The 27,867-nt window shown below is 39.8% G+C and overlaps 1 protein-coding gene across 1 annotated transcript in view; it reads left to right on the top strand.

Moving 5' to 3' along the window:
• GABBR2 (gamma-aminobutyric acid type B receptor subunit 2) overlaps positions 1 to 27,867 on the top strand; it is a 356,015-nt gene that overhangs the window by 125,474 nt on the left and 202,674 nt on the right. Inside the window, 3 exon segments of the mRNA XM_042464922.1 lie at positions 8,039 to 8,104; positions 11,388 to 11,588; positions 14,049 to 14,285. Of these exon segments, the coding sequence (XP_042320856.1) occupies positions 8,039 to 8,104; positions 11,388 to 11,588; positions 14,049 to 14,285 (504 nt within the window).

Genomic DNA, 27,867 nt, shown 5'->3' with positions numbered 1-27,867 from the left:
TATATCTTGATCACAAACATATTTCTTAGAAGTGACTCCAATTGGTTTCAGATAGAACATGCGCTAGAATAACATATCAAGGATTAGGATATAAGGCATTCTGGAAATCATAAGAGGGATGTTGTCAAAGGAAAAATTGAGTCTTCTCTTTTCAAAATGATAACGATCTTTGTATTAAACACTTCAGTTGTATCTAAGTGTTAAAGTTACTATCCACAGCCACATAATGTAATGTAACATTGAGAAAATAAATCCAGTTCTATATGCTGTGTAGTCACTCTTGAGCAATATAGATACTCTGGATTTATTATGTAGTGTAATGGAGAGAAATTCATGATTAATCCTACATCCGATTGCTAGTTCCAGTATGAGTAGACACATATAATCATTGTAAGTCTACACTGTTGTTCTTGTTCTTGTAGTAGTGGTGGTGTGCTTTCAAGTCATTTCTGATTTATGGTGTCCCTAAGGTAAACCTATCCTTATGGGTTTTTTTGGCAAAATATGTTCAGATGGTGTTTGCCTTTGTCTAAGGCTGAGCCAGTGGGTTTCCATGGCTGAGCAAGGATTCGAACCATGGTCTCTGGAGACATAGTCCAATGTTCAAACCACTGCACCATGCTGGCTCTCAACAGTTATGTAAGTCCCATTAATTCAGTGGGTCTACTCTGGTTGGGACCAATAGATTTAGGCTAAATAATGTTAAGTATACTGAAACGTTTTAATTCCTCAAAATTATGAACTTTGTTTCAGTACTTGTTTTCTTTTAACGTAAGATCAAATAGAATAGGTGAAAGGAAAAGTGGCAGTTGATATGTCTGTATGAAACAAAATAGAACAACAAGATAATGGTTGCTAAATTGTCACTGAAAGATAATGGAGGGATCTAGAGAGGAAGAGAAATTTTGTTAGTTTATTAGGACAGTTAGGAAGGCTACCCATGACAATAGTCTGTGATGGGGTAAGGAGCCTCATAAAAGGAAACATGGGGATTATAAAAGCTGCAGTTTTATTAGACGACTTGTGTGTGGTAGCCAGGGATCAAGAGGAGATCAGGCTGGTGCAAGATGAGTTGGCAATAATAAAACAAACAGAACAAAATTCAATAATTCAGAACTTATTAAAATATAATCATATATATAAAACATGCTTGGTATCACATAATTGGAGAAGGGGGAGGGTGATGGAGAAAGGGAGTGAGACTCCATACATGCATGCATGCTGTCCTCCCCCCCCCCCCCAAATAGAATAAGAAAGCCTAGATTTGAATTAGCATATGTATTAGTATTGACTTTGGAGGAATTAATGACTTTACAGTAGAATTGTGATAAGCATCATTTCCACTCTGATCCCTAGTGTTTTGTTTCTGAAAGAACTGAAGAATAAATAGTAAGAAAGCTAATCTTAAGGCCTATTCCTAAGAATTGCCTTTGTGCCTCCAACACATTTTAAGATGATTTCTCAAGGGCCCTACATCAGTCTTCTCACTTGACTAATCCATATTCTTGGACTGGAATCTCAACTAGCCTACATATGATTTGGGTGAATGTGTTCTGCTGTGTGGGGGGAAATCTTCCACATGTATGATCTTCAGAAAAAGTAGGTACATCACTCTTCTCATACAGGGATTTGTCTTTATTCAGGGGAGAGTCTGCACAGATTCCTTGGTTCAGCTCTGGTTGTATGTTAATTGCATTCTCCTGACCCTTCAGGAAAGACATACTGTACAAGGCTTGCATTCTTCCAACACAGATGTGAGCACCTTGGAAAAAGAGGGTTGTTCCATTCATTTTTTAAGGGATAGTTTTCAGGTTTTTTTAGAGGAAAAACTGGAAAATTGGGTGGATGTAGAAAAATGTTGATGAATTTATTTTCTTTTGGAACAAGTGAAATACTTTTTATGAAGATTCCACTCTCTTGAAAATGGCAGCTTCTTCACAAAAGTAGTGAATTCTAATAGTGGTGCATAGGGTAGATGGGTAGAGATCATACAGCCCATGGGACCTTCACTGCCTACCCAGATCCCAGCAACTCCAGTATATCTTCTGCAAAAAATGCTTTTTGCTGAAAATATGCTTCAGAAAGTTTCCAGTTCATTAAATATCATGACAATAGCAAAGGCCTCCCTTCTTACAAATAGTCCCCAAAACAATCAGGAGTGATGCAATTGTCAGTTTACGTCACCAAAGTAGCCATGATGATGCACTTGGGGCCTGCCAGAGCGCTGGAGAAACCCACAATCAGCTGGTTTGGCCTAATAGGCTCCAAACCATGTCCATCCCTGCTCTAGACTTACCGGTACATTCAAATCAAATCCAGGATGCTATTGCACCTAATGGATGTTGGCATATTCATGAGAAAGGCATATAGGGGAATCACCATTGCTTATGGTGATCATATCCTATTGAAGCAGTGAGTATTTTCAATGCAGGGTTAAACATGATGCCCAACTATACTACTACTTTAGTCCTTGTGTCTATAGAAGACTACATCTACATGCTATTTTGGTGTTTTTTGTTTTGTTTTGTGTTTTACAAAATCTGTTGTTTCCATTTCTGTTTTTTTTCTCTGCCATTGTTTTCTTGTCCCCTCAGCCATGTAGTGGCCAGCGGTTACTACGGTCTGTTACAGACAGCCAAAATAAAGCTGCTTCGAGTCACAGTGGAGGTATGGTTTTTCAAGATGCATGCGTCCTAAGAGTCCAGAAGTCGCACCAAAGCCACACTTCAGCCCTAAGGACTGGAACGTGGCTTTGGTGTGGCTTCTGGACTCTTAGGACGCATGCATCATTGAAACACCATACTTCCACTGTGACTCGAAGCAGCTTTATTTTGGCTGTCTGTAACAGGCCTAAGTGAGGTTAATGGAAGCTATAGCTTTTGTTGATCCTCCTGTGCAACATTAGGAGTAGGGGAGGCCAAATGAGGAGGACTGTGGAGGATATAACTTTTTATCAACCTGGTCTGGCTCAGCAAAGATCATGGAAACATTAGGTGATCATTGCTTCTCTCCCTCTCCCATACACAACATCAGGAGTACATGGATGGGGAAGATAAACAAGGATTGTGGAGGCTGTAGCCTTTGAAGATCTTTACTTGGCTGTCTCCCACTTACTTGTTCCCTGTGTGGAGGGTGGGTGGTAATGGGAAGCTGAATGTGAACGATCATCCTCACTGCCTATGTAGTAATAGCTGGTTCCCAACAAGGCATATGTCATTGTCTTCCATCAGCTATTGGAACAAAGCTCACAACAACCCTCTCATTCAGCTGCTCCCCTGTCTTTACACCAGCCACTGGCTGTATTGTGGGGACAGTTGATAGATTAATCTTGGTTTTAGCCATTTAAGGACTGGGGTGGGGAGATGAGAAAGGAACTTGAGGAGGATAGTCCTTACTTGGGTTTTCAGGCACTTGAGAAGCTCCTTTTTCATTTTCTTTTTTGAGTATTTCCCTCCCTGGATGCTAAGCTACATTAATAGTGGAGCTGTTCTTTAATAGTGGAGATGCACACTAAAGAAACCATGAAGGAATATAACATTTACTGCTGTGAAGGCAATGTGCACACAGTGTTCAGAAATTAATCCCTTGTCTTCAAAGGGGTGGAGAAAGTGTAGGTAGTGTGCTGGATGCAGCCTAAAGCATTTTTGAGGCCCAAGGACTTCTCCCAGTATCCTTTTCTAATGGACCTCAGCAAATCTGGTGGATATGTTACAGTGAAATTCCACTATGTCCCCCCCCCCGGCCATTTTAGGCCCAGAAGAGGCATTTTTCCCCAGCAAGAGGTAGCCCAGATGTTGACTTCCTGATCTCTTATTCTAGTAGAAAAAAAGAGACCTCTCTGGGACCTAAAAGAGCCTGGGGCAGCCAAAAAAGTAATGAAATGGCTTCCACATTCCTTGAAGAGTTTGGAGGCAAAATCTCCAAATTCTTTTTAGGGAGCCTGATGGGGCTGATTGCTAACAGTTGTTTACCCTAGAGCAGTGATGGTGAACCTTTTAGCGGCCAAGTGCCCAAACTGCAACCCAAAACCCACTTATTTATTGCAAAGTGCCATGTCCCTCTGGCTTTCTAGTAACAAACTCTGGCAAACTCTATGCTGAGGTGATGGTACATGTGCCCACAGAGAGGGCTCTGAGTGCCACCTCTGGCACGCGTGCCATAGGTTTGCTATCACTGCCCTAGAGTAACACACAAAAGAAAGAAAAACATTTCTTTCCACTAACATTTTCGGCTTTAAAGACCTCAGTACTCTATGTGAATTTATTTTGGTATACCTACACTTGTAGGCTCTCCCTGACTGATGGAATGGAGCTCTATAATGCTTCTCCACTTATATCTTATTAACAAGTTCCTTTCCAGATGCATGGACAAACTTGTGTGTTTTCTGAAGTGAGCATATACAAGAGTTCTCTGAACTTTGGTAGTAGCTGGAAAAACAGATTTGTTCCAGCAGTGCGTACGAGGACTTTTTCTCAGAGGAATTTTATCTAAACCATATGGATTTTAAAAATGTATGCAGTGATCACTCTTTGGGGAATAGCAAAAGGCATCTAGTTCTAAATTATGTGAATTATAAGTCATATGAAACAAACACTCTAAGCAAATAAATAATACTTCAAACCTATACTCTTCTTAGACTGGGCATATTTACAACTATTTTTACAGTTCTCACCTTACAAAGAACCATTATAAATGATGGCTTTGTATGTATGTGCCTTCAGGCTGCCTGTCAACTTGTGGTGACTCCATTAATTTCATAGGGGTTTTTAAGAGAAGGAATACTCAGAGGTTGTTTTGCCTATTCCTTTCCTGAAATATAGCCTATAGCATCTGGTATTCATTGGTGATCTTCCATCCAAGTACTAACCAGAATTGACCCTGCTTAACTTCCAAGAACAGATATGATCAGGTGCCTTTAGGTGGTTAGAGTTATAGTATGGGTACTCGGTATGCATACATGACCTAATACTTATTGCAGATGAGGCTTCTATTTGCTGGATTTGGTGTTTCTGGGCTCCTCTGACTATGTAGGTTCTCTTCATGTCCCAGCCAGTGGTGCCAGGCCACTATTGGGGAATCTGGGGAGCCCACCACCATAGGGGGTGTGGTGGTAAATCCGCTTTTGATTTTACCTCTGCCCATCCTGCAGCTGCTCTCACAGGACCAAACATCTGAAGGGAAAAATGATAGTCTCTTCAAGTAGACATGGTAAATTGTGCAGCCTACAGATGTTGCTGGACTGCAACTCCTATCAACCAAGTCAGCATAGTGAATGATGATGAGCACTCAGAGCTGCAACTCAACAACATCTGGAGGGCTGCACAATTCTCATCCCCTTTCTTAAAGGCATGATGATGATAATGTCAAGGTGCTTGCTGGGTTTATAACCCTTGTTGAAGCAAACACAAGCAGAATTTATATACATGGACAAAGCACCCAGAAGAAGGTCTGTGAAGAATCTGAGGTTCTCTGAAGTTCTCTAGGTTGCATAGCAAATTTCCTCACACACGGGAATGAATCGCTGAACAAGCGAGGTTTCTCTCAATAAGAGGGCTTTTTAATGTTTGTTACAAAACTATATACAAATATAACACTGAGTATCAGACAGCCATCTTGAATACTTACAAATAAGTTACTTTGCCAACCAACCAACCATAAAAACAAACGCAGAGGCAGTTACTTAAACACCAACCATACTGTTGTGGCTGAGAAGCCTGATGATTTCAGGACATGCTCAGGTATCCAGTTACTGAGCAGGAGAAATGGAATGTGGCCATGGATCAGGAGATTAGTGCATTGGTGGACAGGAAAGTGTTTGATGTGGTTAACAGGTCTGCAGAGCAGAAGGTGATTGACTGCAGATGGGTCTACAGAAAGAAGGACATGCCTGATGGGGCTGTGAAGTATAAAGCTAGAATAGTAGCTAAGGATACTCACAGAAGCAGTTTGAGAATTATGACAGTACATTCTCACCAACAGCTATGGCAGAGAGTCTCAGAATGGTGCTTGCTGTGGCTGCTAAAAGGAAGTTAGTTGTCAATCACTTTGATTTCGAGACGGCATATCTCAATGCAACCCTAGAGGAGACTGTGTTTATGGAACAGCCTCCTGGGTATGAGTGTGCAGGCAGTGACAAGGTCTATAGTCTGAAAAAGGCATTGTAGGGACTAAAGCAGAGTGCCAGATGCTGGAACCTTTGTATGCACAAGGAGCTAGTAAGACTGGGTTATTGGATAAGTGTAGCCAATGCATGTGTGCATACAAAAGGCAATATAATCCTGGTTATTTATGTAGACGACTTGCGTGTGGCAGCCAGGGACCAAGAGGAGATCAGGCTGGTGGTGCAAGATGAGTTGGCACAAAGGTTCAAGCTCAAGGACCTTAGACAGTTGAAAAGCTACCTGGGAATAGAGGTAGAGAATGGTAGATTCAGGTTGTGCCAGAAAAGAAAGATAGACAAGTTAGTGGAAAAGACTGGCTTGAGCGAAGCCAAGGTTGTAAGAAGCCCAATGATACCTGACTACCAGAATTTGTAGTCAGAGGAGTTGAGAGGCCTGGCCTGTATCACTCGGTGATAGGGAGTTTGTTGTTTTTGGCAAACACCACCAGGCCAGATATCAGCTTTGCAGTAAGGTTACTCAGCAGGAGAGCTGCGAAATCTAGACAGGTGGACTGGACAGCATTGAAGCGCATTGTGCGATATTTCAAAGGCACAAGGGACAGATGCTTGTTGATAACAAAAGGAATGTCATTGCTGGAAAGATTTGCAGACAGTTCCTTTGCATCTGAAGCAACTGACAGGAAGTCAGTAACTGGTCTGACAATCAGTTATGCTGGTAGTCATGTCATCTGGAGGTCCAGAAAGCAACGCGGCATAGTACTCAATACAAAAGAGGCTGAATTTGCTGCATTGTCAGAGGTTGCAAATGAAATTCAGTGGGCTAGGCAATTGTTAAAAGACCTAGGAGAGGACTGTAGTGGAGCAACTGTGGTGAACAAGGACTCACAGACATGCATTGGCATGGCAGAGTCAGAGAATCTAAAATGTAGGACCAGATACATTGCAGTTAGATATCAAAACGTGAGAGAGCATGTGCAAAATGGGGTGCTGAAGCTGCCGTATGTTGTTACAGAGGACAACATAGCAGACATCTTCACAAAGCCATTACCCGTCGAAGGCCACGAGAAGTTGGCTAGCAGGCTAGGTAGGTCTACATCCATGTCATTTTACAGACCAACATGGTCCTGACAGATAATGGTGGTGATGGTGATGATCATAGTGTTATCACAAATATTACTGGACAGGATATCTCAGGCTTTATTTGCAGCACACTGCCAACACTTTGTTAACATCAGCCTAAGTTACTATGAGGATTTGATTGGATTCAGAGGACAGGAATGATGCGACTCAGAGGCTTCCTTGAAGGAGCTTTTCTTGAGTGTTGATGCTGTAGTGTTGATAGTCTGTTTGCAATAGCACAGAAACTGTATATATTGCTGATGCTTCAGATCAGCTTATAAGTATGTATCCCTTGAGCCTGGTGAATGTATTGTAAACACACTTGACACTACTTTTCTCTTCCAATTGTTGTTGTACTTTTGTGTTTACAAGTCATTTCTGACTTATGATGACTCTAAGGTGAATTATCATGGGGTTTTCTGAGACCGAGAGTGCGTGAGTTGCCCGAGGTCACCCAGTGGGTTTCCATGGTCGAGAAGGGATTCAAGCCCTGACCTCCAGAGTCATTGTCCAACTTTCAAAGGACTACATGACATCAAACAGTGCTGCAATTCATTATTTTATTGCAGCATGGCTCATACATGAGGACATTAAACTGGCTTCTTAACTCTAAAATACGATGCACCAATTAATTATTTTAAGAGCCTTTAAGCATTTTCTGTGAAGTATAAGACATGAAATAAAATTTTCAATAAATCCCCCTGTTGTACCTTTGATTTATAACACTAGTTCTGGAAATGGGTTATTCAAAGAAAGTTGTGATTTCTTTAAGATCTTTTTCTCTTTTGTTTCCTGCAGGGTAATGATGTACGGATTATCGTTGGCCAGTTCAATGAGGAAATGGCAGCAAAAGTATTCTGCTGTGTAAGTAAAAAGAAAGAAAATGGGACAGGGGAGAAATAAAGATAAATTTAAATGTTACTAAATCATATGTTAGTTGATTAAAATTGTTAGTAAATATTAGCAAATTAGAGAACTGAATACAGCACCCGTGGCAGAAGTAAGATTCCGTATACATCTTTCACTTGGTCTGTCATTTAACATGAGTATGAAGCACAAAAGCATTATGCAGGTTGCACTAATTTAAATGTAATATATGCAAGTGCTATTTTGTTTTTTTCTTTCTTTTGAAAGATCCAGGCCTGGGAAAAGTTACTTCTAGGAACATGATTGCAACATTGGCCATGCTAGCTGGAGTTGCAGTCCAACCCCCCCCCCCCCCACAGCAACAAAAAACTACATCTTTCACAAGCTTTTGGGAAATCCAGTGGTACACCAGATTTAGTATCTACACATTCTCATGAGCCTGAGCCTTATCTAAAAACCTAAAGAAAAACTGAATGCACAGACAAAGAAATATATACAAATTTCTTCATTAACATATGCATATATAACATATGCATATATATATATATTTAGCAACCCTAAAGCTGGCCTTAAATATGGAGGATATTGCATACCTACCAAGTAGGATATCCTATGATAAATCTATAAATAAAGCAGGGATAAATTTGTTTAAATTGGTGTATAAATTCTCAGTGATTATAACTAATGGTACTGGCCCTGATGAAACAACAGGGAACTATACATATAGTGCCCTAAATGGGGGTGGTGTCATAGATTATTTTCTGTTAAATAATTTGAGTGCTGCTTATGTTATGAAATTCAAAATTGGAGACCAACCTACAAGTGATCATCAACCTCTGTTACTAGAATTAGCGGGGTATCAGGACATCAAGAAGGAAAGAGAGCATGATCTCCTCTATGTACAAGAACATAAACGAAGGCTGAGATGGGACTCTAAATGCAAACTAAAGATTAAAAACATTCTACTAAGTAAAGAAATGCTGATGATTAGAACCAAATTTCTTGGTGTAGCTACTGAAGACTCTTTCCCTATTTACCATGACATTGTAAAATATTTAGGCAACATTTGTTCAACTGAACAGCCTATTAAGGCATGCTATCACCCTGAGGGATAGTTTGATTGGGAATGCAGGTTAGCAAGACGGGATCTTTGGAGGATACAGTGTGGAACCAACAATTCTCTGTTGAGGGAACTGACAATAGAACGCCGTTTATATAAGAAATTGCTGAAACAAAAGCAAAATTCTTATTATAAACAATTGTGGGTGGAAATAGAACTGGCAGCAAATACAAATGATTCAACAAAATTTTGGCAATTGGTGGCAAGTAAATCAAAGGAATATACAGTAAATATATATATTTCTCTGAAGATGCCAGTCACAGATGCTGGTGAAACATCAGGAATAAACTCTTCTAGAACATGGCCACATAGCCCAAAAAACTATATCCATATATAGTTCAGTCCTCTAAATGTGTTTATCAGAAGTAAGCTCTGCTGAGTGGAATGAGACTTAATTCCAAGTAAGTGTGGATCAAATTGCATAATAAATCTAACACAGAAGTTTTAATTAGCTGTAAATCAGCAGGTTTTTAATGGTTACATCAGTTAATGAGACTGTGTGTCTCTTTAGAGCATAACTGAAATAAACAAGAAGAACCATCTGAATAAATTACTTAATAATTTTATCACAAAGTCAGTGTTAAATAGAGTAACTGTAAAATGATTAATTTGTGTCTTTCTCTTTGTTGATTTGAATTGACCTACCTCACCTCGCTCATCTGTTCTGCAAATCGTTCCACTACAGATTTCCCCCCCTGAACTTTGTTTCCTCCTAAGCACAAGGTTGAACAAAAGTGACACAAACTGAAGTGTCACAGTGAAGAGCAAGGGTAGTAACTTAGCTCTATTGGGCTCTGAGTTTGTCTTTTGGCAAAAAACCTATGTTTTAATTATTCCCTAATTTTGGTGTTAATTTTGGTTTATAGTTTAGCAGAGAACAAGACTACATCAAATGTGTAGCAAACTGATATAGTACATTGGTATAAGATCAGTCAGTATGGATGTAGAATACATTGTAGAGTTTATAATTTTCAGAAGCATTTTGTAAACCATTTGAATACCCAATGAAGGGTACTTTAAAAATGAAATTTAATAATAAATATATTCAAGTGGATAAACTATGTTGGTCTGCAGTCTTGATCTCCCCTTCATTCATATGCATTCACCAGTGCAGAGAGGTTGTTGCTGCAGGGCTCTTGTGTAAAATCTCTCCCTAAGAAGGCTATCTCATCCAATATCATTCTGATGTGTGATCAGAATACAGAATCATTATGATATGTGACCAGAATACAGACCAGGCATCTATACTCAGCAAAGGCCCTTGCAATGTGTTCCTTGTCATTTTCAGGAATCTGGTTCTGCTGTTACACTGCAGAATTAATGCAATTTGATATGGCTGTCATGGCCCATCCTATGGAATTCTGGGATTTGTAATTTGTTGTGGCACCAGAGCTCTCTGACAGAGAAGGCCAAATATCTCACAAAACCACAAATCCCAGAATTCTATAGTATTGAGCCATGGCAGTTAACATGGTGTCAAATGGCACTAATTCATCAGTGTAGGTGCAACCTAAGTTTTAGTGTGGTCACTGCGTGTCTGGAGAGAGCTTGGAACTCTCAGGCACTCCAGTGGGTGCCCTAGTGGAAAAAAGATGGGATATAACTGGGCTAACATTCCAGAAAGTGAACACTCCTGCTTCTCTTGGAAGTAACTTTAATGCTGGAGGCTTGAGGAAAAGTGAGCGCTGGCTGTTGGAAGGTAAAGCATGGGATAGGTGAGAGGGCAAAGCTGGAAATAAATGGCCAGATTATGCTAGAGCCCACTGTGAGAGATGCTACAGTGAAGGAAGAGTAGTTATCACAGAGCACAGTTTATTACTTTGCATGTGAAACGGAAGGAGAGAGGCAAAACTGCTGTGTTGCTTGCTCTTTTTATAATGCTACAGCACCAATCTTTCCCATTATTATTATTGTTGTTGTTATTGTTATTGTCTGACCTTTGCCTCTATGTTAAGCCTATTGCTATGTAGAAGCTGTTTGTATTGTAGCAGCACTCAAACAATTGCATCTCGTATATTTGGTACACTTTCTGAATATAGTGTGAATAATAAAAGATGTGTATTAATCATCATTCATCATTTTGAATATGTGATGCAACTCTTTTGTGCTAATAAAATTATTTCCCTCCCTACCCCCCCCCCCCCCGTGTCTCCACTGCAGGCATTTAATGCACAGATGTATGGCCCTAAGTATCAGTGGATCATTCCTGGATGGTATCAGACCTTCTGGTGGGAAAAAGCTATTCGAAACCTTAATTCATCAAACTGTCACACTACAAATGTCCTTAGTGCTATGGAAGGCTACATTGGAGTGGATTTTGAACCTCTCAGCTCCAAACAGATAAAAACCATTTCAGGAAGGGTGAGTTAGTTTATGTTCTACTATTTGTTTTTGTTTTTAAGTAAACTTCAAGATTATTTTGCTCATATCACATGCATGCGCTAACTGCATCATTGGTTTCTTATTGTAGTAAATTGGTAGCCCTATCTCATTAAGATGCCAGAACGAAAATAAGACTAAGGATAAGATTTGACTCTTCAAATGGGAGTACCAGGGTTTTTTTGAGACTTTCATACTGCCACTATATTAAAATTGAAAAACATTTAATTCATTTGAAAAATCACACCATTCTCTAATAGAACACCTATTATTTATATTGTAGTGAATGGCTGAATAAATCCTAAGTAAGTTAACGATGCCTCAAATGTACATGAAATGAGAAATTGTTGCTTTTGAGAAGTGCAGTTTCTCCATTCTTGTCTAGATACATCTAATTCCCTCAAATTTGAGGGAGTGAAATCTGAGAAAGTAGCTCTTCTAATTTTTAGTGGAAGTTGCCCTTGTATAGTTTGATTGGTCTGTGGTTTTCATGTCACATAACCTCTGCCTCTCCAGATGAAACATGGAAAGAACACTTCACTGCTTCTACTTTTCACTTCAAAATGTATTGAAGGAGATGCCTGCTTCAAACAAGGAATGGAAGAGGTGTGGGTGGGGTGGGGAGCCGGAAAGGCAACTCCTGGAAATTCTGGGAAGTAATTTGTCAGAGGCATTGGTGAAAATTGCAAGGGATCATGCCATGGAAAGGAAAAAAAGATACATGCTGAGTTGTGTTTTTGGGTACGTATGTTTGTACCCGAAAGGTTAGGCATCATTTATTAGATCCTTTTCTATTAGTGAACATGAACAATTATTTTGAGCTCCATTTAGCAAATGAATTTCACCATGGTAACAGTGTCCTAAACAACATGATTAAGAACCTACTTATTCCACATTTAAATGTAACCAATATTTTTCAAAATCCCTGGTTGCCATACCTGCTGTTTGTGTGATTGGATGTCACTCCTGATGCAGCCTCTGCTGCACTGCTCACTGTTACAGATACAGGATGTGGAGAAGCCATTTTTCACTACTGAACATCTCCTGTGCAAAGGTTGTCCAGAAAGGAATTGCTAATATACTTTCACTATGTCCAGCTGTAAGAGGAGATTCTGAACCCTATTGCCAAGGACACTTCCAATTCACTGAAACTCTGGAGTGAGTGTGTGTGTGTGTGTGTGTGTGTGTGTGTGTGTGTGTGTGTGTGTATGCAGAGGGCTTTGGATTCTCTTGCCCAGCCCACAGTTTTTGTGAAGCATCCTAAAGAATATCTTGTTTCTTGTGTTGTTCTGCATGTGGTGAAGGATTAGATGAGAAATTCCCTTTTACAACCTCATAGCCAAATACTCAAAAATAAAAAGGAGGACTTTGCATTTAAGCTATTTCTTTTTTCCTGCATCACCAAAAATGTAGCTGACATGATTTCACAGCAGTCTTTGGAGTAGGTTTTCTGGTGGAAGTAGTGTTTGCAAAGGATAGAGGCTTTTCCCTCTACAAGTGCCTCCTATAAAAAATCAGCAGATCAGCAATGGTGTATCTACCAGCTTGCTGGGGAGTATTACTGATGGGCACTATAATATAGGAGAATAGCAGTCACAGCAAACATGATGTCATCATCAAGAGACCGGGCATGGAAACGGCAGTCTTTCATCACATCATCTTGCTCAGTGCAAGTGGATCTCATAAGCAACTGTTTGTAGAACACTCTCACAAGATGTAATATCTCAACCAGCTCTGAGAACAATTGACTTTAGTGCAAGAAATATGGGCACAGAAAGGAAGGTGCCTAAGGTGGGAAACTATGTTGAATAAATATATGCATTTTGACTGTGTACAAATGGCCTACCTATGTAGGAATGCTTGATCATTAACTGAAAGATAATGAGATTTTCTCCCGTCAAATGTATCACAGCATTGCTCAATAGTAAAAAGTACTGTACACTGTCCTCTACACAGTAGAAATCAACCCACGTGTTTCTGTTTGCATGTGTTGCTGCTTGACCTGTTTTACAATTACCAGAAAATGTTTACAAATACCCTATGTAAACCCACCTTTACCGTGAAGCTTTTAACACAACCCTTTAATTGTAACATCCTTATCTAACTGAGCCTAAGCAGGCATAATGCATCCTTGCCTCTATTCCCATTTCCTTTCTATATGATCTTCCCTGAGTCAAATCATAGATGCTAAATTTTGGGGCGGGCGGGGGGGGGGGGGGGGGGGGGGGGGCGGGCGGTATTTTACACCCTGTAAGGTGTTGTGTATATTGGAGGTTCTGAAATCACAAAATAAAGCACTTTTCATTATTTTTCTGAAGCACTACATGGTCCAAGAGACTTCACTGATTTTGATCTAAGCATCCAATTGTGATTTTAAGCACATGCTAACCCTGATTTTTGACATGCTGACCGGTTAATCTGTCTTGTAATCTTTTTCTACAGACACCACAGCAATATGAAAAGGAGTATGATCAAAGGCGTGGAAATGTTGAGCCAAGTAAGTTCCATGGCTTTGCTTATGATGGAATATGGGTTATTGCCAAAACACTGCAGCAAGCAATGAAGATTCTCAATGCCACCAACAAAAACCAAAAAATTGAGGACTTTAACTACACCAACAAAGATCTTGGAAAAATTTTCCTGGATGCAATGAACCAGACTAGCTTCTTTGGTGTAACGGTAAGCCTGCCTCTGTTATTTTTTTTTAATAGTATCTTTTCTGGGAAAGATTTCAGCTGTTTGCTAGTAGAAGGAAAGCAACATATTTGGAGCAAAGTACTGCTCGCTATCATTCAGGAAAGAATGCATTTTTTTTGGTGCTTAGAATATGATGCTGAGTGGAAGATTTGTTGCTTTGCTGATGCTTACTTAGTTCAGCAGGGCTTGCAGAAGACATCTGGTCCTACTCAAGATGATCAGGGTGGTTAGTGAGCAGCAGACATATTCCATTTCTCTCAGGTTTTCACAGCAAAGACATGTGAAAAATGGGGATTCTGATCAGAACTAGTGAGTTGCATTTCTTTTTGCTTAATCGTGCAATTTGAAAAGCTATGATTTTGAGGGTGTAGAATTTCTTTAACCACCACTCAGACGTCTTATTTAACTAGTCTGCAGCAAGTATGAATTAGGCTAATCTGATGCTTGAACCCAGGACCATTTTATATTTTGTGCTACATGCATAACTCAGAGACTATTTCCAAGATGATAACAAAACCCAACACTCTCTTTCTTATCTAAGATGATACAAATGTACACTATGCAAGGTTCAGGGAAATTGTGCTCAACATTTGTTGGGGAAACAAGGTTTTTCTGTTGATTGTAGATTAGATCGTTGCTACTCAAAGTGGTAGTCCTTGAGCTGGTCCTAATTCCCAAGCCATTGGCTGCCAGTCTCTACTAGGAAAGAAACAACTATAGCCAATGGGAACAGATATGGTGTTGTTTCCTGGCACAGTGTGTGTGTGTGTGTGGGGGGGGGGGGGAATTCCGGTCCTCCACATCAAGTAGCTTGAGAAGCACAGGAATAGATGGCAAACCTGGATTTGAAGTCTCCTGGTATGTGAAAAACTGAGCCACCCAAGAGACAGCAGTCTTTGCTAAGCCTTGTTCGATTTTGCAGCTGTACATCCTATCTCCTCATGCAGAGAAAATTCAGGTCACCAAAGGTCTTTTGCCACTTAGCCATCTGTGTTTTCCCAAAAGACTTTTCAGATAATCTTTCAGGAAATGTTGTGTTAGTTTCCTGATTTCTTTCTGCTGTCTGGGTGTTAGTGTTTTGTTTTATTCATTGTTTTGATATCTCTTGTAATATTGTAATATTAAATTTGAGCACTCCTTAGAAATCTTCTTTAGTTTAAAACGGTAGGATAAAAATATATACTGAAATAATACAATTAATAGATGGGAAAGAATTCTCAGTAGTTTCCTTGTGGTAACAGATCCTTTATCCCAACTGTAACATATACCATGGCCCATGCCACCATAACAATATTTATCCACACCCTTGCTCCATATATATGGCAGGTCATAACTGGTATATGATGAATCATAACACAAAGATGGTAATTAAGGTTTCTCTGTAGGCCAGGGTTCACTTACTATCTGGTGATACTCTTCCAGTGACAACTGTAACATTTAGCATGGCCTGTCTTCACTTGCACACAGATAACATCACACAACAATTCAAAAACTGAAGCTCATGTTTCTTGAACATGTTTCATAAACATGTCGTAGTTGTTTTATACATTAGATTTGTAAATAATTTAATCAAACCAACCCTTGGTGGCATGATAAACCTATAACTAAAATACTGAGATTGCATTATGGGCTCTCTATGCAATTTCTTAGGAAGAGAATACTGAGTTTCCTATGTGAAGCATTAAGATAAAAAAGGAATAATATTTTATAACTTGGCATTAGTATTTATACTTCCTTTCTAATTTGTCTGAAAACAAATTTGCTAACAGAATCTGCATCCCACTCTAATAGAATCTGCATCCCACTCTGCATCCAGTTGTTTCCTTCCATTTCACTGAGTCTGGTAACTTTGAAAAATCAAAATAATGGTGGAATTATATGACTGTCTTGTGAAGTTGAAATAAATGGAAATAAATGGAAAATAAATAAATAAATAAATGTAATGGAAGTTGACCTACACACGTTCCATGGATATAATTAGCTGCTCTATAATGGATTGTTTATGTCAGGATGAGGACTCGGAAACACGGAGAGAGATTATTTTAACATGGCAGCATGTTCAGACATTTAAGTAGCCCAGGGCATGTTCTACCTGGAGGAGGTTTTCTCTGATGAGAAAGGTGAAGAAAAGAGCCCAGATAGTAGACTCTGAGAAGACCAGAGGAAACTGGCATCCCTGCTTTAGAAATTGCTTCCAAAGAAGGGCTGCCAGGATCCTTTGGTCTGGACCATCCTTTGGTTTGAACCTGGACCATTCCATATAGATCTTGAAGAGCACTATATGGCACTTTTTGAACAATGGAGACTAAAGCAACAGCAACAAAAGAGCAGGGCATGCCTTGGAAATTTTGCACACTGAAATAAGTGAACTAGCTGTACTGATTTCTTTGTCGCTTGTCCTGAACCACCGTTACACTCTCCAGGACACTCACCCAGCCACCCACCCCACATTCGAAAAGAACAGGCTGCTTCTGCAGCATGAAACAGCACATGCCAACATTAGAAGCCGAACAGAGCAAACAGAAATTTTATCTCTTGTACATTTGTTTCTCCTTATGATGGAGTTTTGCTTAAAATTGTTGCCTGAGAATAGAAACAGACTAAACATGAGCACTTTTATTGTTGGCATTGCCTGTAACGCTCTGGTGACTGGTGGTTCAAATGTCAGCTGTCCAAGATGCTGAATCTAGTTGGTGGTGGGAGTGATGAGTTTAGCATCTTACATAACTCCTTTAATGTTTCAAATAAACCCATAGTGGGCCCATCACCCCACTGACATGGAAGCCACTGCCATAGTGAGACAGCCAACCATCTCTAGGATCAGACCCCTTGGTATCAACCAGGGCCAACATCTTTATCGGATACATCTAAGACTTGCTGCACAGCCTGGTGAGTTCTCTTCTTGTCTTCAGAACTATCCAGAGATCTCTGGATGTGGGGCAAAGCAACACTAAATTATATTCACATAGAAAAAAACAACACCTTCCCTGTTCTGAATGACATCAAAAGATTCTACTCATCCTTCTGTGTTTGTAACTTCTGACCTGAAGAATTCATGATAAACAAGGAAATCTGCTTTCAGAATTTTCAATAGGTATTCAGACATATCTTTTGATACATGTAGGCTGCTGAAGATAAAATCTCCATACCTTTGTATATTTTCATCTAGTAGCACATAAAGAAGGGGACTTTTAAAGAAAACACAGGTCATGTAGTATGCAAAGGAATACCCTTTTGTAGAGCTGGCTGAAAAAAAGTTAAATAGCAAACAGCCCTTACAATAGCTAATGAGCTTGCCAGGCAGAAGGGATGTAAATATTTTATGGACTTCCCAGTTTGGTTTCTTGTAAAGGTCGGTCAGGAAGTGCATCTGTTTTAGAGTGTGCAAGAAGCCTTTTAGATAGCCAAATTGATGTACAAAATTCCCCAGTGCATTTTCCCGGCTTTCTTTTCTCTCTCTTTGGAAATACAACAGGGCTTCTGTACTGGCAGGCCCTACTTGGCACTCTCACTCAGTCATTATTATTGTGCAGCAGTCACATTCCAGATACCTAGCTTTAGAAGAAATATTCACATGATGGAAATCCCTGTAAAAAATGTAGGACATATACCTAGATGTTCAGAATAATTGGAAACCTTTCCCCTCTTCTGTTCCAGCGTGGCTAAGGAGACTTCTCGAGAAAACTAACCTGTAGCGAATGAATGAACTTGTAGCAGAAATCAGCCAGAAGCAGGATGTAGCAGTGGGGCAAACATAACAGATTGTTCAGGTATTATGAGACGTCAGAGTTCCTAAGGATGGCAGGAGTTGATCCTATTAAGTATTAAGCTCAACAGAAGGAGAAACTCCATTGTTTTTAATGCATGACTGCATTCTTTAAAAAACAAGTAGTTTTTTATTATGTAAAGCAAGATAAAAAACATGGAAACAGTAAAGAAAAGCACTTAACAAATACAAAACAAGAAATACAGTACAGTGGTACCCCGGGATACGAATGTGCCGCCTTACGAAATTTCCGGGTTATGAAAAAAATCCATTTAAAAAAACTGTTCCGGGTTACGAAGGTTTTTTCGGGTTACGAAAAATTTTTTGGTGCTTTTCGGCGCTATTTCGCACGAAATCGCGGCTTTTCCCCATTAGCGCCTATGCCTTTTTCGGCTTACGAAGCATTTCGGGTTACGAAAGCGGCGGCGGAACGAATTAAATTCGTAACCCGGGGTACCACTGTATAGTCAAATATAGCTCTGTGATCATGTGGCCAACATGACTGCACAGAATGCTGTTACCTTCCCACCGAAGTGGTAACTATGTATCTACAGTCGCCCCTCCTTTTTTGCAGGGGCTCTGTTCCAGACCCCCTCACAAAAACCCCATTGGCTTGAATATAGGCGCACAGCCACAGGAGTGTGCAGGCATCTGCCTCGGGCATATGCCCCATTGTTTCCCCCTCCATTCGTCCCTCGCGCATAAGCCAAGGGACACAAGTTTAAAGACCATGAGAACGGAGGGAGGACTGTATTTGTACGTTTACATGCTTTTGCTAGGTCGGCAGAAGCTGGGACTAGTGATAGGAGTTCACCCCATCATGCAGTACTTGGGCCTTGAACTGCTGACCTGCCAATCTTGCAGTCAACCGAATCAGCATCTGTATGTCTCATGAATATAGTCATAGAATTCTAGAGTTGGAAGAGATCAAAAGGGCCATCCAGTCCATCCCCTGCCATCAGGAAAAAACAATCAAAGCATTCCCAACAGATGAATGTCCCGTTTCTGTTTAAAAATCTCCAAGAAGGATAATCCATCACACTCTGAGGCAGCATGTTCAACCGTTGAACAGCTCTTACCATCAGGAAGGTCTTCCTAATGTCGAGGTGGAATCTCTTCTCCTGTAGTTTGAACCCATTACTCCAGGTCCTATTCTCTGGAGCTGCAGAAAACAAGCTTGCTCTATTTCCAGTATGACATCCCTTCAAATATTTGAACATGGCTATCACGTCACCACCACCACGCACCTCCTCTGAGGTTTGGCAGAGACCATTCCATCTGCTGAATCTTCCAAGGTCATATGGACCTTCTCTGAGGACTGACACTGTTCCTCTTCTTGTTTCCCCTCATCATTACTGATAAGGAGAGAACATCAAACGATTCTGCAGCTCCAAATTTACAGAACGATCCCTGGTGCTTCTACTTCTCTATGTCACATACCTCCAATTGTCTATTTTCTGTGTATGGGAACTGACCTTCTCTCCAGGGACATTCCCTGTGTATTTTTCAGTCATGAAAGTCTGTTCCTCTCTGTACAAGAAATCCTTTTGGTCTCTAATATGCTGCAGAGTGGATAAATGGGCCTCAAGCTGGGAACATTCTCTTCAGACAAGGGAGCCAACTTCCACTTGTTGCAGGTAAAGTTACCCACATCCTTTGGCAAGAAAACCAACATACCACAGCTGTTGCAGGTGACTGCAGCAGCTCTCTCACTGTCCATACTTATTACTTAAGTAGGCACTGAAACAGAACTCAAGGCCTCCCCCTCACAACTCCCCCGCTAAACACCCATATAAAACACCTGTGAGCTGAGCAACGTTCACCATCAAGTCTCTGACTCACTTCCACTGAGCAAAACCTCCACCTCCCTGAGGCCTATAAACCAAGGCTATTCACAATTTGGGACTTTTCCTGCACAAAATTTGTACATTTCCTGCATGGAAAATAGTGTTTCAATGCAAAAATATTAATTGCTAAGTAGAAAAATGCTGCTTTCTATGCAAATCAAACGTATGTGAATTTTACATAAAATAAATCCCCACGTATAGCATGTTGTGCATAGAAAACAGCATTTTCTGTGCTGGAAGCAATATTTTCCATGCAGACAAATAGTGCTTCTTGCACAAAAGTCTGTTTTTCTGCACAGAACAGCCATGTGAAAATTTTGGACAGAATAAGTTCCAGACTGCAAAGATTCTGATCAGTTCAGGAGTCTTACCAGAGTTTCTCAACAATTGAAAAACATGTTTTTCAATCATTTCCCAAATATTTTCAAATATTATTTCCATTCCTTTTCTCTAGCTTGCATCTGGGGGAGGGCAGACATCATCTTCCCATTTCTGCTGTGCTTAGAAGTACTGTCTAATTTACAGGGAGGTTCCTGCTCTCAGGGCTGAGTTTGAGGAAATTACCTTTTGGGCCATAACTTCAAGAATCCTTTGACCAACATGGGACAAGCTAGCTGGGGAATTCTGAGAACTATAGTCTCTCTCTCTCTCACACACACACACAACATGCTCTACCAAGTTTGGAGCTGTATAATTGCCTGCCTGTCCAGTGTCACTGCTCCCAGTGTTTGGAGGCAAGTAGTAATTCCTGTTGTTCAAAGGATATGGAAAGTTCCCAATCTCATTCTGATGGATGTAGGCAGTGTGAGGTCTCCTGGGAAGATGACCTTCCTTGAATCTCTGTCAAACAGGTCAAGACAGTCAAATTCCAGGCAGCAGCCTCTTCCAATGAAAGCATAAAAATAAAATTTCCACCAACTCTAGTGGTAGCAAAGTAACATTCAAAGAGAACCACAGAGAAAGGTTTTATGGTTTAAAATGCCACTTACTGTTTACATGTCAAAACATTCCCTGCTAAAGATGAATTGCTTCTTCCCTTCCACAAAATCTGTTAACAGGCTCATGTGTGGAGCAGCAGATTATTTTCCCCCAGCATATTTAAATAAAGGACATCATTTAAAACAAGGGCATCTGGCAACTTTATGTATTTTTTGCAGTCAGTTTGTGATGAGACCTTTTCTGGCCCTAGAGTAATTCTATGATCTGCCCCTCTCAGTGGAGCAGCAATCCTTACAGCTAAGTCATTTGCTAACCAAACATTTATCTACACTTGGATGCTCAAAGACTGCCTGAGGTTTAAGAACTATTAGAATTTTTGAAATGCTTTATAAACACACTGTGCTTTCTATGTGTGTTTTTGTTAATGAATGGGAAGCTATTAGCCTGGACGTTTCTTGTTCACTTGTAGGAAAGAGTGGTGGGCTTGTTTGTTTGTTTCATCACAGTCAGTAAAGGGTCCCTAATAGCAGGTTGCATCATGTTGCATTAAAACAGCCTCTGAAAATCCTAGGTTTTGCTTAAAGCAGGAGAAGGTTTTATCTGCAGTGCATTTGACACTAAAAGAAGTTTTAAAAGATAAGGGTCTGTTGATAGATTACATTTTTACTGTGCATACCTACAAATATAAATTGTAAGTAGGGGAAAATGTGTTTGTAAATTCATATTTAGTTGGGAGCCAAGATTGGCATTGATTCCCTGTTGAGTGTGCATGCAGTGACACACCTGAGTTTATTGCTGTGCTATTTATGAAGCAGGTGCAAGAGTGCTTGTTTCCCAACAGGTCCAAGTTCCATAATAAATGGTATATAGTACATATATTGTAGGCCTACCATAACTGCCGTGGGAGCTATAGAATGAAAGGAGTGTGCATGTTAAAGTGAACTTACAATTTTATTGTTGTTGTTGCCACTGCTTGTACTTCTGAAAATTATATGTGATATTTGCTTACTAAACGAGGTTTAACTCTGATGTACAACTGAGATTACTTGTGAGATTATTTGTGATTATAGTAAACAGACATTGAAGTTAATGTCTATTTAACTTCAGACATTAACTTCTATGGTGCATAAACTGCTTCAGCGAATGCAGCCCTGGCTTCCTTACTTCCATAATCTGTTAGCTCATAAATCAAACAAAATCTTCTTATCACATAGTTTGAGAAATAACCAATGGGTTGCAAGTGGGATAATCATATACAGCATGTCCAGAGGAGGACGACCAAAATGGTGAAAGCTCAGGAAACCATGTCCTATGAGGAGTTTGCTTTGGGAGCTGGCTGTGTTTAGCCTGGAGAAGAGAAGGTTAAGGGGTGACATGATAGCTATGATTAAATATTTGAAGAGATGTCATATTGAGGATGGAGCAAGCCTGTTTTCTGCTGCTCCAGCAACTAGGACATGGAACAGTGGAATCAAGGTACAGGAAAGAGATACACCTAGACATTGGAAAGAACTTCCTGAAAATAAGTGCTGTTTGACAAAGAAACATGTTGCCTTGGGAAGTGGTGGATTCTCCTTCTTTGGAGGTTTTTAAAAAGAACTTGGCTGCCCCTCTGTTGGGAGTGCTTTGAATGTATATATTTGTATGGCAGAAGGTTAGACTGGATGGCCATTGTGCTCTCTTCCAATTCTGTGTTTCTATGACTCTGTGTATTGTTTGATAACTATGCAGCCCAATCTTAGCACCCAAATATATATATAACACTGAACATTTATATAGCATTATTGTTATTGGCATTCAACATTTATCATGTGCATCATTTCCATAAACCTTCATTCTTCCCATATTGCAGGTGAGAGATGACCCTCCGGCTGTGATGTAGTGAATTTCTAAAGTTCATTTTAAAAGATATTAAATAGTGTGAACTTTAAAACAAGGATTCTCCATCTTGCATTTTAGCCACTCTGTTTATATCAGTTTTGCTTTCTCTTTTAGCTACCCTGGATTAGGGGGGGGGGGAAATAAATAAATAAATAAAGGGATTGGTTGGTTTTAGGAATAAGACAGTACTAATACGTGTATTTGTGTGTCTCTGTGTGCATTCCATGAACCAGCATCTCACATAGACCTCCGGGCCAGAAAAATTGTACACTTCTGCCTTAACTGTTAATACTTTTATTTAATGATCAGTTGTTCTGGCTGCAATGGGGGAACTAGCAATTAAGTCCCACTGTCCCTGGGAACAGGAAATGGCTAATAAAATGCCAATGTAGAAATTGCATCACCAAAAGAGTGAACAAGAAGATAGCAATTAAAGAGTAAGTAGCTGAAAAGTAGAAGCCACTTGAAAAACCTTGGAAGAGGACATAAGTTAAACAAATAATTTTAAGGTTGGGTGTAGTGATAAATTCCTTACTGAATATGATTTCTGAATTAACATGCATAAGGGATGCAGTTTCTTTGGGATAGATAGCCTAGATTTTTAAAGAAATAAACCAAACACAATGTGGAGTCACCACTTTTATTTTACTGTCAAGAGACTGCAAAAAAGTTTGCCTCAGCAGCGTGAAATGGCCCTACTGTGGAAACAGGCTTGGTGTGTGAAGTGAAAACCAGGCACCGGTATATTATAATGTTGCCATACTCCTTAGCTGTGCTTCTGTCACTAATTCTGCCCTGAGGCAGACTTTGCTGAAAATTTATGCAGCATGGGTATTTTATAGTAAAAGCGCTCTTTTAAAATATAAAAATGATAGCAACTGACAGCTTTTCACTATGATAAGCATCAAATGTTTGGACAATTGCTTCAAAGTGGGCCTAGGTGCCACACATTCTTTGCCTCTTCCCTAAGACCAGTATCAAACCTCCTAAATTTGAATTAGAGAACTATAAAAACCCTGTTTTTAAATTGCAAACCCACAACCTAACCCTCTAAGATTTGAGGAGGGAAAAAAAATCACAGTACATAAAAGGAATAAGAAGTCTTGATTGAGTATTAGAGACAGATAACTAGCAGGGATGGGTTAAAATAATTTCTTGAAACATTTTTTAAAGTGTTTCCTCCTTTATCCATTTACTGTTTCCACCTCTTGTTTAGTCTTGACAGTCTGTCATGATGGAAGTGATGGCTTCCATCAACACAACCCTGGTTGTCAAATGCAAATATTTATCCTGAGATGTAGAAACATGACATGTTAATTTTTAGATTACAGTATTCCCAAAAAAGATAACAAAAGATTGAAAACTCACGTGAACCTTTTTGGAGAGGAGAAGGGAGGACACATTTGCAATCCTCATCCCTCCTGAGCACTAAGACTTTGCAAAAATAAACCCTTTTTCTCTATAGTAATATTTCAGTGCTGTTTAACAGTCATGGACTTGGTTTATGTGGATATTATCTGATTGCTTTGCATTTATAAAACAGACAATATTGGTTGTTATGTAGTAATTGCAGACTAAATGGCTGTTTTTCTCAAAATAATGTTCTAATTTGTAATTTATTTTTTGGCCCACTATGTTTTCCATTATTATCAACAGTGTAGTAACCAGACTTGCAAGTTGCCGGGAGGAAATAATGACAAAGATTTGTGGGAGGACTATGACTTGAAGGCACACAAGAACAACAAACACTCTAGAAATACTGGGTGTTTCCCCCTAAGTAAAACATACTTTTTTAATTATGAGAAGATATGTGCAGTGGTTCTCAATTTTTGGTCTAACTTTTAGATGTCTGGGAGTTCAACTCCCAGAAGTCTAATGACATTAGAGCTTGTATAGACAGGCCAAAATAAAGCTGCTTCTGGTCACTTTGGAGGTATGCTGTTTAAATGATGCATGTGACCTAAGAGGCCAGAAGCCGTGACAAAGCCACGCTCCAGCCCTAAGGACTGGAGTACAGGTTTGGTGCAGCTTCTGGCCTCTTAAGATGTATGTGTCATTTAAACAGCATACCTTCAAAGTGACCCAAGGCAGCTTTATTTTGGCCTGTCTGTATGGCAGCATCAGACTTCTGAGATTTGAAATGAAAAACATCTGGAGGACCAAAGGATGAAAGCCAATTTTTAATGGATAAATGTATTGATGCGGGCAGTGCAAAGAGTATTCTAGACATGCAGCAGAGATAATATGTAGATAATAAATGTAATGCTGTTACCAGTAGTGTTATTTTTCCAAAGTAAGAAGTGATAATGATGTTACTTTGAAGAGGAAGAAAATGACTCCATAAACATTACCCATTTTGCTTTAATGGGGATCAAAGAACAGCTAGTTACATGTTACACATACCTTCTTGCAAGAAGTGACCTTGAGCACTTCTGATTTCTACACTATTGACCAAGGATTTCCTGCACTGCTCAGAGCACAACCCTGTCTGCCACTCCTTCAGTGCTTAATCCACATTACCTTACTCAGGTAGTGATGCTTGAGCAACTGCAAGAGATAATGTGGAAGCAGGGTACACTTTCTGTAGAGGCTAGTTCCGCTCCTGCCACCAGGTAACACCCGGTGCCTGAACGCCTTTGAGTTTGGGCATTCAGTCCTTAAAAGGTTTGTCATCACTGGGCTAGAGCATCATAACCCTTAGTAACGTGACTCTGGTGTTAGAATCAGCAGTATCCAGGATTCTCTGCTACTCAGAGCACCATGGAAGACTTTTGTTTAATAATATTAAAACAGAGAGAGAGAGAGAGAAAAGAGCTCTTCCTCTTCCCCAGCAACCTTTTACCTGCGGATAAGTGATAAGAACAAGGCATTGTTTCACCTAAGGCAGTGGTGGTTAGTGAATCTCACATCAGTGGAGTGATGAGTCTGCTCCTTGTTAGGGGTTATCAAAGATGCTGAAAGTGCAGAGGGGGAGTGGCAGGAAATTTTATTGGTAATTATAAATGAAAATAATAATAATATGGGATGTAAGAAACCAAGCCAGGAAGGTATTTAGGAAGTCAGTTTCTATTCCTTTGTTATTGTAATTTTTGTGATTTTTAGATTAATAATGTTCAGTATATTGTGATGTTATCTAATGTTGTGTTTTGTGTTGTTACCATGTATATGAGGTATTGTATTGTTTACATACTTTTGTTTGAATGTAGTATTGTGTTGTACAATTTTGATTTTAACATGTAAATAATGATAATTTTTTTTAAAAAAAGATGCTGAACCTTGTCTCCAAAATAAATTTAGCACTTCAGCTTCTTTATTGTTCAGACTAATCCCAGAGTAGATTCACCACTCCACTGACATAGCAGCCAGCCCTGCCCTAAGAGAAATGCCAGTTGTCCCTGGGTCAAATGTAGTGAGCGACAGAATGAGTGTCTTTTAAAAAGTAATGTTCTAGGCCTTGGTACTTTTGATAATCTTGATCTGAATATTTAAAGAGCATCCCTGTTGTGCCCATAAAATGGTTTTGAGGAGTTCTAATTCTGTTACATTTAAAGTTAAGCCTGTCTCTGTGTGGATAGGAGATTTTTGGGGACTGGAAACTGCTTTTTATTTTTTTAGCATGGTGAAAAGAGCATAGAGTGTAACTATAATCAGTCTCAAAGTATAATCTCAGCATGCTTTAGGGAGGTAGTCTGACCCAGTGTTTTTATTTTGAACTCAACCGACTTGGGCTAAAATCCCACTTTGGTCAGGATTTGAGTGGCTTTGGGTAAACTGCCATTAAGCCTAATTTACCGTATTGTTTGTTATGAAGATAAAAGAGGAAGACAACTGGGACAGATAATGAAGAGCTGCCCATCTTTCCCAGGCCAGGTGTTATTTCATGGCATGAATAAGAAACAAATGACTTCTAAAACGATTGGAATAATAAAAGGACCTCTCCATATTTAGGATGTTTAACACTGTATTTAATGTTTCCTTGATTTTTCAGACAAAGAACTAGATTGTTAACATATCAGAAAAACATTTTCCCACATTGTTTTATTCTCCATAACTTTTCTACTTGATGAAGCACTAAGAAGGGTGTATGCCACAAAACAGTAGTTAAATATATACAACTCCTGCTAGGTCAGTGTAGGGATTTTTCATCATTTCAATTTTTCAGTCATTTCTTTTCTTCCATTATACTTTCCCTTGCCTACTGATTCAGATATTAACACCCATTAAATGTACAACAGCAAAAGGCACATGATATACACAAGAAAGTATTTCAAATGACTGCGTCTGATTTTTCATACTTTCTCATGGAGAGGTCATTCTTCTTCTTGTGAGGCGTTATTAGAAAGAAATAAGAATTTAAATGTAGAACAGGCAAGCACACATTTTTCTGGAGGCACTGGAAACAATAACATATGCATATAGTATTTTTTTGTTTGTTTAATGTATCCAGGCCTCTCAGCTAGGTAAATGGAACACAAGCTCTTCTGTGTGTTGTGGTGATTAGTGGATCCACATGCATAAAAAGCAAAGTGTACTGTTTGCTGTAGACACAGGAGCTTATCACATGAACTTTAAAACTTTCTCAAGCCTCCCGGGCTGCAGTGGGATGAAAGCAGGGATTATTGCATGTTAAATCACTGCCTAATCATTGCCTTCCATCAGCCCAGGTACCAGCTGTGCTCCGCCAGCACTTTTTAGAAGCTGGAAAGCTTTGACTTTGAAAAAGTGCTGGTGGAGCATGGCTGGGACCTAGCTTGGACCTGGTTTGATGGCGGGCGGCAATTAGGTACCGATTTAGCATGCAATAATCCCCGTCTCCATCCCGCGGCCTGGCTGCAGCCCAGGAGATTTGAGATGGTTTTAAAGCTCATGTGATAAGCTCCTGAATGTACTTTACCATTTCAGATGAGGACTTCAGTGGTTGAACACTCTATGTTCAGAAGGGTACCTTGTCTGAACTCCTAGCAGTCTGTTCAGTCAGAAGCATCTCAGACATCAGGTCTGGGGGGGGGGGAGACCCTCACTGCCATTCAGAGAAGTGAAACAAAACTGGGCTAAATGGATTAATGCTGTGCCTCTGATAGGTTGGTTTGATATGTTTACATGTGAGGTTGGGGACAGGCTTGGGGTTGCC

The sequence above is a fragment of the Sceloporus undulatus genome, chromosome 4 (assembly GCF_019175285.1).
Source record: "Sceloporus undulatus isolate JIND9_A2432 ecotype Alabama chromosome 4, SceUnd_v1.1, whole genome shotgun sequence".
Taxonomy (NCBI): Eukaryota; Metazoa; Chordata; class Lepidosauria; order Squamata; family Phrynosomatidae; genus Sceloporus; species Sceloporus undulatus.
The sequence above is the reverse complement of the archived record's forward strand: the minus strand, read 5'-3'. Positions and strand labels throughout refer to the sequence as shown.